This window comes from Trachurus trachurus (genome assembly GCF_905171665.1).
Source record: "Trachurus trachurus genome assembly, chromosome: 12".
Taxonomy (NCBI): domain Eukaryota; kingdom Metazoa; phylum Chordata; class Actinopteri; order Carangiformes; family Carangidae; genus Trachurus; species Trachurus trachurus.
In genome coordinates, this window is record NC_139908.1 from 18,594,581 (window position 1) to 18,608,668 (window position 14,088).

General features: G+C 40.4%; 1 protein-coding gene across 1 annotated transcript in view; it reads left to right on the top strand.

Moving 5' to 3' along the window:
- Window positions 1–9,825: 9,825 nt before the first annotated feature.
- Window positions 9,826–14,088, top strand: part of ank1b (ankyrin 1, erythrocytic b) — a gene marked incomplete at both ends in the record, with an annotated part of 70,071 nt that continues 65,808 nt past the window's right edge. Inside the window, one exon of the mRNA XM_083983421.1 lies at window positions 9,826–9,951. Within this exon, the coding sequence (XP_083839547.1) occupies window positions 9,826–9,951 (126 nt within the window). The remainder of the gene's footprint in view (window positions 9,952–14,088) is intronic.

Here is a 14,088-nt window from a genome sequence, read left to right on the forward strand (position 1 = left end):
TCACCCCCAACCACTTTGATTCTCACAGAGTGGGTGTAGCATGCCCAGTTCAAATAATCAATGGGTCCTAATGGAGGAGTGGTCATGCACGGCGTGAGGCTGGAAAAGAACACAGAGATTCTGTGCCTTTTTCCCTCAGCTATTCTCTTTGTATCAGCATAAATCAATTGCACCAATCAAATTTTTATGATCCATTCAAATGTGCAGCAGTCAACCCAAGAACTTAGCCAGCACTTAAGCATTCAATTTGACTCTGCTGTCTGCTTCAGTCAGATGAGAGTCTAAGATCACCACTGGGTAGGCATGTGCATGCCGTCGGAGCAAGCAAGGTGAGCAGTGCTTCACCAGTTAAAGCTAAAAATAGACATCAATTAAAATTCAAGGTGGAAGCGATCTCTCCTTAGATCTCATACCAGTGTTGTGTCTTTTATTGACAGTCTATGTCCCATAAAGAATCTGATGTTAGCTGGTTGCATTCATCTTGTAATTTACTGCCCTCTAGTAGCTGCAGTAGGTTACTGTCTCTGGATGCTAGGTTTACAACCAGCCAATACATTACAGGTGGAAATGCACCAGAGGCCTCGCATTGCAATATTGGTATGATCGGTCACGATATGATAATTGTTGTGATTTGTAACATTTTGTGGTATCCTGAATTTCCTGAATTATTACCTTTTGCAACATATTATGTCCCATAAAAGAACATTTGTAAACATCTGTTTCATCAATGTTCTCGATCTGTTTATCTCACCGAAGTCATTATTATATAGTAGCTACTAAAAAGCTTAAAGCAGAAGTAAGCGGAATGTTTGTGTTAATAGAAGTCTTAATTAGTTATATCTTCCGACAGCAATCACTTATATAGAGTGTTTGGTCTGCTCTGCTGTAAGCCGAGGAGAAAACTTTCCTTGTATCCTACAACCTTTATCCAATGAGGAGAGAGAACGGCATAAAGGGGCGGTCCTCTCTGTGTGTGCAGCCAAGGGATGCGCGTGAATGTGGTGACGTAGGGACGAGGACCAATAGCTCCATGACGAGGGCGGGGACTGCTAACTCCATTGGCTGACAAGAAGTTAGCCAAAACGACCGGATCGCTTACTTCTGCTTTAAATTTGGATTTGCAATTTATATAATAACACATAAAACGCACAAAATATTGCAATACTTCGCTAAATTGATTTTTCCCCATCTACATATCATGCTATTGCGATGGTCATAGCTGTTTACTGTTAACTGCTACTGTATAGGCTGGGATTGAGGAGGAAGCAGAATTTGCAAATGTGCATTGATGACCCTGGGATCTTTGATGGAGGACTAGCTATAGCTAGCTACATGCCCTTGTCAAGCTGCCCTTGACTCAGCTTCCAGCATTCTGAGATCAGTCATGATTTTGCATGAATTATGATGTACAGATGTATGTGGACACTGTAAAATAGTCAATACTCTTGTCTTCCCAAGTGTTAAAGAGGTAGCCCTAGCAAGTGAGGGAGCAAATCACACTGTGATTTATTGTCTTAAATAACTATATTTGTGACAACAAGTGTGTTGTGGATTTGTGTTTCATAGACATATTTATTCAATTGGACTGACCATGTAACATAGCCTATGCTTCCCCTCACTTCTGCATATTTGATGTGTTTATTGTAAGTTCAAAGGAATAATCATAATACTTCTTCAGGCAGGAGAGCACAGAGAGGTGAAGATATCCATGCAGTATGCATCAAGATGCAGCGCAGGAGAGACAGGCACCACAGAGCCATAAGCACGGACAGGCCCTGAATTTAAAAGAGATTCTCTCCTACTGCTGTCATGAAAAGGTACAGTATGTTTCAGTATAGGGAATTTTTCATATTCCTGTAGCAAACGGCTAAATTAGACATTGATACAGTGGCTTGTGGACAAAGGAATGAGTCATATCTGCTCTGGTTGCAGCACTTCTGAATATCACAAATTAACACTTTACATGTAAATTGATTAATCCTTATAAAAGACCCAGTCAGCAAATGGAAATTTATGGTTTTCTGATGGGTTATGCACAGGATTATTTTTTTTGGCTGAATGCAGTTATGTTCAGGCGTCATCACTGGTTACGTCATGCCTCTACCAAGAAGAAAATACCTCACTACCACTCTTTAACCCCTTGTAAAACCACTGATTGCCCCCCCCCCCCCCCCCCCCCCCCCCCCTTCTTTATGTTAAACTAAGCTAACCTAACAGTCTCCTGGTTGTAGTGTTGTGTAGTAGTTGACCTTCTGATTAACTCTCTGCATGAAAGATAATCAGCAAATCTAAAGTTTTATCTTCAAAAGTATATTTCATTCCTGGTTTAAAAAAATCAGAGTTCATGCTTCTGTTTAGGGGCATAACATTGCAGTGGTATCAGTTATTTCAAGTTCTACAGTCTGTTCAAACCTTTTTATTTATTTGATTTCCCATTTTCTGTTATTTCCTTTGACTATAATTGAACACATTTAATATGCCACAGAATGAAAAACACACCATCCCAGTCTCCTGTGGTGCAGCAGCTGAACTGCTGAGCAACATCTAATAGCTCTTTTTGTTGTTGCATTGTGTATCTGCATTGGGGCTCTTACATAGCCATATGTTATTTCTACCCTGCCGAGCACTGAACCAACAGTACAAACTGAAAAGGGATATTCCGTGGCTTATTGCTATTAATTATAAAAGTAACAACAAGAAACATGCTAAATAAAACCAGTTATTTCTAATGTAATGGACTAACATATAATGTTGTTAATGTGGGCTCCTGTGTCCAGCAAATACTTTCTCTTCAAGGCCCCATGTGGTACACTCGTACAGTATGTTGAAACTGTGCTGACACCTACAGTTTGAAATGTGTAAGTGTATTGAGTTACGTGCCTCGTACGTCTGGTAATACAGCAGCAGAGGTACAAGTAGCTATTCAGTAGCACTACAGTAACAGTAGTAGTGTTAATAGTAGTTTTGGTAATGGTAAAAGCAGTAAATAAAAAGGGAAGCACAGAAACTCCCTCTTATTAAATAGTGACACAGACGATGTCACGTTGACATCTGAATCAGTGGAGGTTTCTGAGAATCTCCATTATACTGTTTTATATTTTCAGTTACAATGATGGATCATCTTATAAAGGTTATCCTGAATGTATACTCATATTAGAGTTACAGCTGCAGGTAAAATCAGCTATATCTACCACTCCAGCTGCACCACACATATACATATTCTCCATAAACTGTGGTAAAAGATGTTTCTACTTCCACTCTAGACTTTGGACTTCATCTCTTTTCTATTTCTAATCAGAGAGCAACCTAATTGAAACACAGTTTAATGAGCTGAGACACATGGTTGAAACGTCTATTATGAGAACAGTGTGTTCTTCACGTCAAGGTGAAGAGAAAGACGTGTCCTCTGGTACAGCACTCACAACCTCTCTTATTTCAGATATGGCCGTAGACTTTAGATTGGACACAGCAGCACTGGCTGAGTCCCAGAATGTGTTTTTTGCTGAGGGAAGTGCAAGTCATCGTCAAGGGCAAAGACCAGTGGATGCAGAGTCTGCTTTGGAGTTAGGCCAGATGGCATGTGACAGAACTGAAAAGACACTGCAAAACATCAGGGCATTTCAGGGACATTCAACAAATCCGTAACATATTTGCGTGAAAACATGACTAATTAAGAAAATGAAATAAAAAAGAATAACTCTTAACTACATCACCGTTAAAGGAGATAATTCTTTAAAAAGCAGCAATAAAATCATTTTATCTTGACACATAACTGACATTTACTCTTGATTAATGCATATTTTTGATGAGAAGTAGGCCTATCAATCACGAGCAGAATGTCTCTGAAAGAAACAAAACAAATGCATGCACATACGATGATGCCTGGTTTTTAACATCATAAGATCAAAGATGAGACAAAACCAGTGCTTCGCAACAACAATTGTATGTTGGTGACAAGAATTTAGTAAAACATAAAATAATTTGAGTGTTGGACTGAACAAGAAGAAACACAGGCACACAGAGCAATCACACAGATAATGTTTCACCCAGGTTATAAATCATATAGTTGCAATAACAATAAGTTGCCACTTGATGGTGCTATAATACAGTGAACATAAGATCCAATATGTTGCAGTGCACTTTGAGGCTTTAAATAGCAACAATGTACTCACTTGTAAATCTCAGCACTGTAGAGTCATGAATCACCATCCACTGGTAACAGTTTAATATACGCAGGAATGTACAGCATGATATGTTGGCAATAAATATTATACTTCCATATTGTAGCATATGTTGACTGACCAACCAGTTCACCATTGCCAGAAGATTCATAATTCACCCCTGAAGTCATTGCACTACCAGCCAGTTTCTCTTAGTTTTTCATTTTCTCAGTCCTGTCACTGATGAAGTGTTGAATTGTTTTGTCACGGTCATGCAACGTCCTTGGGAATCTTCTACGGCAAGTTAAATATTCCCTAAAGCACTCGGGAGAAAATTGGGAGCACTGCCTTTATCTGTTTTGCTTATAAAATATGTAACACCCTGCCCAAAGATATTAAAGTGGCTGACACAGTAGATGCTGTCAACAGCAAAAAACAACAAAAAAACAACAACCCTAGCTAAATTCTGTACTCTTCATGTCATTATGGTTTAGTCATTAGTACAACAATGATGTGATAACACCATTAAGATAAACTTAAGCACGCAAATCTAGTTTGATTCTTAAATGAGTCTACTTGTATGGTTCAATGCAAGATACCTGTTTCAGCTGCTTTATTATAACAGCACAGATTTTTTTCTCTTCCCTGTAGTATCTTTAATTGGTTGAATTTAACTTGATGAATCAGGTTTAAAATACATTGAACAAGTTTGACCTTTGACCTTCTGTGACTTTACTGTTCCACAGACAACTATTTTATATTGTGTTAATTTTACCACAGTTTCAGTTCTTTGCCACAGATTTCAGTCTTCATTAAAATGGAAAATTATATTTTTTTTTTCCAGTTTCATAATTTTCCATATTTAGCACACCCCACAATTTGGCTGAGGAGCTAGTGGAATCAGATCTGAACCAGCACTAGTGCTGTAATGAGAGATCTCGGCTCCATCTGTGCCAGCTTCCCATTTCTATTGTTTAATATGCCGTCAAACTGAAATGCTCTTCATCACTGCCGTCAGCAGATTTATGGTGCCCTGCTGATACTTCTGAGTTAGCCTGACATAGTCCTGGCCTGCATGCAAGCAAGTCAAACCCTGAACAGGGTAATTTATTGTGACAGAGTATATTTCAGATGTATAAAGTTATACATGTGCCACCAATTATCTGCAATATTATAAATATGATATAAGTCTACAGCTCTGTGCTGATCTGTGTGCACGAGCGTGACTGCTGCAGTCCCAAGCTTCACAAGATGGCGTCAGTGAGCTAAAAAAGTGTTTGGGTCTCAATCAAGGGGGCAGTTGTCGGTCTGAGAAGTGAAGCTCACTTCCGCGTTCAAAAAGCTGCAATCCCCTCGGCTGTCGCTGGGGGCTGGCTCCAGAAGGGAGCAACTCTAATTAAGCCCCATGTTAAAATAGCCGATTTTACAGCTTTAAAAAACATATTTACAGCCTGGTACATTTCATTTTTTTGGTCTCAACCGATAGTTTCTACCCCCGCACACACTCTGAGGGGGGTGAATTTTTTTTAAACTCTACCGTTTTACTGTTATTAGGTTAAAAGTTCTGGCCAATAGACCGAATCGCCTTGTTGTTTACATTCTACTTCCGGGTAGAAAACCAGCACGTAATTTGAATGAGATCAATAGTAACGAACGAGAGTTTAGCTATATATCATATTTTTCACGCCGTATCACTGTTTAGACAAATCTGAAATGATGGAAGAAACATTACTACTTCTGTGTGTGTGTGTTTTGTGTTGCTATGTGTTGTATTTATTCAGTTGGGGGGAATCACGGTGTGTAGAAAGCATCAGTGGCTGCAGCTGACAGGGACAGCTAACGGTAGCTAAGCTAACGGTAGCTAAGCTAACACCAGGACGTCAGCTGTTAAAACCCTCCCGTTGTCGGACACGACATGAAACTACTCCATTTAGCTCAATCATGTTGTAACTCAGATATCCGCTGGAGAAAATATTTTTTCATGGACCGTTTATTGAGTCACTGAGTTATTAAAGTTAAGTTAAACAGGTAGCTAACCGTTAGCCCAGCTAATCTCTGATAACCATGACTAATTACAAAAATGTGCACACGTAAATAGTAATGTTTGTCTAATCATTGGTTTTATAGACTTTACAAACATCAGATTAGTCTAAACGGCGATATAGTGACATGAAAAAGTAGATATATATAGCGAAACTCTCGTCCGTCACTATTGTTCGAATGCTGGTTTTCTACCCGGAAGTAGTTGTAAACAACAAGGCGATTCGTCCTATTAGGGAGCAGAACCGTTGAGTGACAGGTCCGGAGACCGCTGCTTCGAGGCCAGTGGGCGGGCTCTCGGCCGGCCAACGGCCGCACCGCTCCAAATATGGCAAGTAGAATCCAACATGGCGCGGCTCAAACCCCCGTAGTTAATAATTAATACATCCATGTAGTAGCGGCACAAAACAGACTCCCCCAAACCAATGGGTGACGTCACGGACGCTACGTCCATTCTTTGGTCAGTCTATGGTCTCAATTAACCATACTTCCGTAAACACGAGCAAGGTTTATGATAAATTATAAATTAAGGTAACTTGTTTGCATTTTTTACTCATTAGTAAATGGTAACGTGTATTTTAGCTAGCCCAAATTCATGTCTTTCGTGTTAGCCATAAAATATTGAGCTGGGGAAAAAAACAAAAACAAAAACAAAAAAAACTAATTGTAATTTTCTGAAAGATAGTTGCGAGGTCTGCTTATGTTGTAAAAATACAGTCGGCTGTCGGTAATGGTGTAATTAGTCAGTCCAGATAACAAGTAGCCTAATATTAGCAGAGCTGGCTAAGTGCTAGCTAGCTAGCAATTTATCTGCATGCACAGCTAACTAGCTATGTAGCATTTCTGAACTGCGTAACGTGGCATAAATGTTGCTCCAAAACTGGAACTTCATTCATGAAAAGGACATTTTCATACAAGGATGTGGCTGAATATAAGAGTCATAGAAAACAATGGAGTTTAAAGCTGGTGAGTGACTCAGGTCGAAGATGAACTGTACCATACTCATCAAGCTAGCTGCGTGATGCAGCTATGCAGCTATAATTATTTTATGAAAGAAGACATTATTTGAGGTTAGCTACGAATAACAGGATAGCATATATTAGATAGAAGATAGATAGAAGATTTTAATTTTATTAATTCATGCTTGCAGTGCTGAAAAACTGCAGAACTTAAACAAACATACACAAACATTTAAAAAGAAGCTACAAACAAACAAACAATTTCAGGGTTAAAAATATTTCAGGGCAGTGAGCAAGGGCAGTTAGCAATAATTTGTAGCCATAGTTATAAAATATCATGCTGAAACCAGACTATGTCTGAAAGTCAGCATGCCGAATAGGCTAATGTCTTTGATTAGAAGTGGTTAGGCAGGACTATGCAGAATTAGGATTTTTGTAAATAAATAACACCTGATTGGGCTGATTGGGCTAATTAGGCAACAGTTTGACAATATCAAACATAAACAAGGAGACCACTCTCCTTCCAAAAGCTGAATTAATGTGGCAGGTGTAGTGGTCAAAGGCATCCATTCCCTACACTAGATTGATCCCTATTGTGGTTCATTAATTTAAATATCTAAGTAACTAACTGGTCATCTAAGATTTGTGCCTTCCACATGCGTGCCTAACTCTTAATGTGCTCATGCATCTCTTTGAGTGTAATTGTTGCTATGTGGAGTTTTAACTAGTCTGGTTCTATCCAGCAAGACCATTCAGCTCCTCAGACAAATCTAGACTGCTGTGGAGGCTGTAGCATCATTTTGTTTATTACCCTCAGCTTAATAGGTCCATTAGCAGCAGGCACAGAGCAATACAAAGCTGTCATTCAAATGAGTGCACAGTGAAACATTTAACCCTCTCAGAGACGGGTGCAGAAGCACACAAACACGATAAGAGATTTTTTTTTTTGTCATTGTTGAGAGACAGTCCACTTTTGAATATCCTTATATAGCTCAGTTGATCGTTTGGTGTTAATCTCTTGACAGTGAGCTCCTGATTGTATTTATCCTGTCCTGTCACATGGTCTCCATATAAAAGGCTGTGCTGCACATTTAGTACAACATTATTCTGCAGAAAGATGATGTTGCAGTCATGGGTAGGGGTGTGGGGCGATGAGAGAGAGAGAGAGAGAGAGAAAGAGAAAGAGAAAGGAAGAAAATTCGATGTCAGTGCATCCTCTGATTTTTATACAAAATGAGTTAAAATGGAATTAACAAAGATGTGTGCACAATGAGATGTATAAATCATCTCAGATTTAAACCGAAACCATCAGTTTATCCTGGTATAGTCGTTTTAGAAGTAAATAAAACGACCTGAAGACACATTAACAGGATGTGTAATGGATTTGATTTCGCTTCTGTGTTCAGACAGCAAGGCAGTTCAAATCATTTCAGTGATTAATTGGAATTACTGTCTAAAAAAGTTTTGCAATACATGATCTTCTGGCGACAAAAAAATGAACCAACTATTGCTTCGATTTACATCCTTAAATTTCCCTGTATGTTGTTCATGCTGTTGTTTACTCATGTGCTACTAAATTGCTGCATGAAACACCCATTGTATGACCTCCTGGTGTAATGGAAAGAGGGGAAGCAGTGGAATGAAATGGGAGGAAGAGGACATACAGTTTTTATGAACCATGCATGTGGATGTTTTTTTTTTTGTGTTCTCCTTCTCTGTTCCTGACACTGAAACATGGACCGAGTAGGCTGGTGTAAGTGTTAATATATGGCACCACGTTTCTATGCCACTTGAGCATCAGCGTTTGATACCCAAGGTATATAAAGAATCATTGCCGCAGGGGAACAAACGCTAATTTTTACTGTAGGGTATGATAGATACTGTAGAAGATGATATCCATTCCTGTTTTACATGCTGCCATCTCTCTCACTACTGTTCTTTCTCTCCATCTGTTTCCAGGAGGGAGGTGCCATGGAAAAGCCATGGTCAGAGAGAGGGAAGACGTGAGAAAAAAGATAATTTGAAGGCATTCCGCAGCTCTGGTGCCCTCATCTTTTGTACCTCTTGAAAGATGCAACAGCGGGTAATGTGAGAGAAAAGCCTTTAGCGAAGAGGAAAACTGTGGAGAAAGAAGCAGAGCGGCAGGAAGAGGAGGACATTTGACAGATAAAAAAGAGGGAGCTCTGCAGCAGCATCCCCACTGTGCTCAACACAGTACTGCGTGACTGGTCTGTGCAAGCACAGGGAGAGAGGGAGGAGAGAGGAGAGAAGGGAGGAAGGTAGGAAAAAAAAAGAAGGGGGAGGGGAGGCAATTCAGCGCAGTGCAAGCTGACTGGATGAGTAGCAGCCGCGGCAGCAGGCAGCAGCATCAGCACCACTAGCTGTAGCATCTTTCCCTGTGGCTGCTGGAGGCTGTCTTGTGGCTGCTGTAGCATCAACGTCGTCCCCATACCCACACACACACAAATCTGGACGCAGGCGTTCCCACTGCTTGCCTTATATACACACATGTCGTGGCGGCCACCAAAGAAGAGGTAGAGAGTGACGGGGCTTTGGGGTGGGGGGGCGGAGGAAACGGGGACGGCTGGTGGTAGTGCGAACAGGAGGAGGAGGGCTGGAGCGACGGTGACTGGAGCAGCAGCAGCAGCAGCAATAGCAGCGGCACCATGGCGCAAGCCGCCAAGCAGCTCCGCAAGACCAAGGACCTCGCTGAGGCCGCCGCCCAGGAGCAGAGGGAGAAGGAGGAGGAAAAGATAAAAAAGAGGAATCGATCAAGGGACCGTAGGCGCAAGGTATGGCTGGGCTGTCTCATGAGACAGGGGAGGTGACGGCGCTCCTCACATCCATCTTTCTCCCTCTACCTGCCTTTCTCTGTCCCTCTCTCCTTCTCTCTCTCCCTCTCTCTCTCTCTCTCTCTCTCTCCCTGCATCTATTGTGCATGATGGGTGAGGATGCAATTACACATGTATAATTACACAGTTGGTCTTGCAGCCTCAGCTGGTGCGTGCGGGCGTGTAGGCTAACCAGTCAAGCACATACGCTCTGGTACAGGTTGTGTTCGCTCGGTCAGATATGTAGCTGTGGGGTTAATGAAAAGGAGGCTGATGATGACTGTTGTGCCGCTGGAGGTGTGACTAATGTAGGCTGTTGGTTAAATAAGAGAAGATGTCATTTTTGCTTTCACACCAGAAGTATTTGGGAGGGTTTCAGGCTTACATGGGTGCAGTTCATTCATATTATTGCAATGCAAGTTCTGTTGCACAGCTTACACGTTTATTCTTGTGCATATGATCACATCACCATTAACATGCTCTGCATGCTCTACTCTTTCCTTTCGAGACTGGTCTTAGATGTCGTGTCTTCCCCCATATTACAGATATTTTTCATTGGGGGTGATGTAAAATGGAGGGGGAAGATGGAGGTACACCAATAAGAGATGCAATTTGAACCTATCTGTTCATTTTCCCGGTAGGTATGTTTGTGGAGAACTCAACGCTAACGATGATCTGTTACCAATAGGGAATATTGGAATGTGATGTCACCAGCTAGTGATGGAGAATATCATCTTGAGGCATCAGAGCTCCGTTTCACTCTCCTGCCCTGGTCGTGCCTCAAGGTGCCGATTTTATTGGGGTTGCGCCGCCTTGCACTCGTGCTTGGCAGGACTGAAATGATTTAGGAAAATACACATTCTGTTGTGAAACGGAGGCTACTTGTTGAATGGATTTAAAAACAAAAACTTTTAGGATTTCATGCATGACTTGAACATTATGATCTCTGTAGAGAGAATTCCACACCTGCTCTCAGTCGTTTTTCTTTTCCTCCTGTACATGTCTATGTGGAGTTGATGGCAATAGAGGACAGGTCATTTTATACTCTCTTTGTGAGATGTGTGTGCATGTGTAGGTGTGTGTAAGTGTGTTTGTCAGTAAGACAGAGCCATAAAAGAAACAAGCCATTAAAAAAAAAACAGTCTGCAGAAATAGCTGGGGTGTTCGAGGAGTGTGATATCTTCCTTTTTTATTTGATGGTGTTTCAGCATAAAATCCGTTGCTTGTCCCGACTGCAAAGCTCAAGGGATTCTGAGGCCATATACTTGTAGCAGTAAGTCCAGCTCGTTTTGCTGGTTTACTCCTTGTCCTTGACGGAAGTGGAAACCCGTAGTGAGGAAATTGTGGTGAGGTAGTGATTGTGGTAGCACAGTGTCAGTATACTTTTAGAAATATAGGCCACCTGTAATATCCTGTAATTTGTACTATTCTTGATTATTTTAACCTCTTAAAGCTGTAGTCCTACTATTTATTTAAACGCCAATGTCAGTGGCATAAAACATGATTTTTCTGTCTATATCCTGGCATTTACACGTTCAAGTTCAGTTCATTTTTCTAGAAAAAAGCAACATCTTTATTCTTGTATGTTTCACTGCTCCATTGTGTAGAGTAGTCATCTAGAATTGTACCTACTCTAAAACCAATTGCTCTTGGGTAAAAAAACAAAAAACAATCTTCATGTTATCTCTAGAGTGCACCTGGTAGGCCTGTTAGCCCGAGTGCAGCATAATGGATTATTTTGGCCAAACTACTCTATACAACAGACTCAGAGCTGACCGATGTGTACCTGTCCAAAGTCACATGAACTGGTGATCCCAGCCAGAAAACCAACAATTTTAGGATAATCGCTTGTCTTAGTTGATGATCATGAGGCTGGTGATAAAAAAGGCCCTTCAACCATTATTCCAGTTGATACTGTGGTGTCTACTGTAAGCAATTAATATATAATTAATAATAATAATAATAATCATTCTGATGTGTTCAGTCAAAGTGTGAACAACCATACCACTGTATAGAGTCCATTGAGTTTGTGTTGGTAAAGTGTTTTCCTTCAATCTTTGGTGTTTGCCTGTAGCAACAACCAGCACAAAGCTCACATTGAACCTTTGTCAAACAATACATATAAAGAAGTCCCATATAAATAAAAAATAAAATATACAATTTTTACATTTCTCTATCACACACTATTTCACTTGGTTTTCGATATAAAAGAATATACAGATTGTGATGTAACTTGCCAACCCCTGTATTGTACTGTATTGTACCCCTGCATTTGGAACAATAGTCCCATAACAACGATCAAATGGTAAAAACTAACAAAACCGTCAATAATTTGAAAATTACATAACTCTATCACACTGGATACATTGGACATACTGTAGTATGCATTGAATTCCTCATTTTCCCATATCTGTTATGTAACAAGGTTAACTCAGGGTTTGGTTGAGTCTGAATGAAGGCAAAAAAACAACTTTTGTCATAGGTTTGGAAATTATATCATAGATCAAACTGCAAACAATCGTAGAAGTTATGACTGGGCAGCAGTAGATGTATTCTGTCAGGTAACAAAGATGTATCAAGCAGCACCTCCTGTAAGTCTCTGGTTGTATTATGATCATGTTGTCATCAATGTTACTGTATATAACATCTTTATGTGTCAGTTATTTTGGTATAGGCTATTATTGTATATATTGCAAAATAATATATGTACCAAGACTACTCACACCATGTTAGTAGATTTCTTTCCACGTTTCCCACATTAGCTTTTAGATAACACCATGTATGTCAGCTGCAAATTTAGCCGAAGGTTATTGCTGTTATACTGTAAGATAAAATGTGATTTGAAATGTAAAAAGGCAGCTACAGAGCGCTTACTTACATCACTGCACTTAGCTAACCACCCACTCATCTTTATGCTGCTAACATTCACTGCTTAGCCTAATTATTTTAAGAATCGATCAAGCCGTTGTATTTAAGATTTCATTCATGGTCATTTGATGCACAACCACTCAATTTAAACCGGCACGTTTGTGAAGGCGCAGGATGCCTCGTAAATTCCTTTGGCTTCACTGTAGTGTAAGAAATAAGCACAATTTGTCAGTTCATCAAAATAAACATTTAACAGCTCCTCTTTTGGAGTGAGGGAGCAGGGCAAAGAGACACAGAGGGAAAGAGGAGGCACAAGCAGGTCTTAATGTTCTGTGGATGTTAATTAGCTCCATTCGATGTAAATCAAACTTGGCAGCGTGGCATCTCTCTTCCCTACTCCTCCCTTTGCACAAAGGTCATCCACTATACAGTGCCAACAGAGATCCTACGATATCTCTGGATAGACTGGACAGTAATGTAGTTAGGGTAGAAAGTGCAGGGGCATTCTGCTAGCTCTGCTGGCTGAGGCGCGTGTCACCCAGCTGCAGATTCCTGCAATAGGTTTGGAATAGATCCATGACCTCCGTCAGCTAATTGGAAAAAAAAAAGAAAAAAGAAATCTCAGAGTCTTAAGATAGGAACAAGAGCAGTAATATCAATTACATAATGCTATACTTTCATATGCTAAATACTAGGCAGACCGGATTGGAAATAACAAGATAACAGCAAATATGAGTGTGCCAATTCAGTGTGAATCAACATTTGTATTTTCCATCTCAGTCCACGGAGTATCTGTGTTTGTTGCTCATCTCAGAGGAATAAAATCAGCAGGTGGTTTGAGATAGAGCTAAATCCAATGCATTTTGTCAATAAACTATGGATTTGATTGCCTAGCTGCATTGACCGCAAGTATTCTTACCCCACTGCCTGTAACTCTAGCACTATGGATCACTAGATCACTATCTGGTTGTACTGTAACCCTTATGTCTAGCATCATTGATTACCTGCTGTATGTTTATTAGTCACCAGTCACAACAGTCCTGTGTCTGTATGTCATATTTGTGGCAATGAATTATGGCTCTCCCAGTAATAATCCAAGTCCTGATCGCCCTGTATCTTATAATTACCTGATACGCTGAAGTACTAAACTACTCAATTTGGCACACCTTATTTTTCATGAGCCACTCGATCATAATCCTGAAGGTCTGTGGTGAAGGACGGCAGCACCAG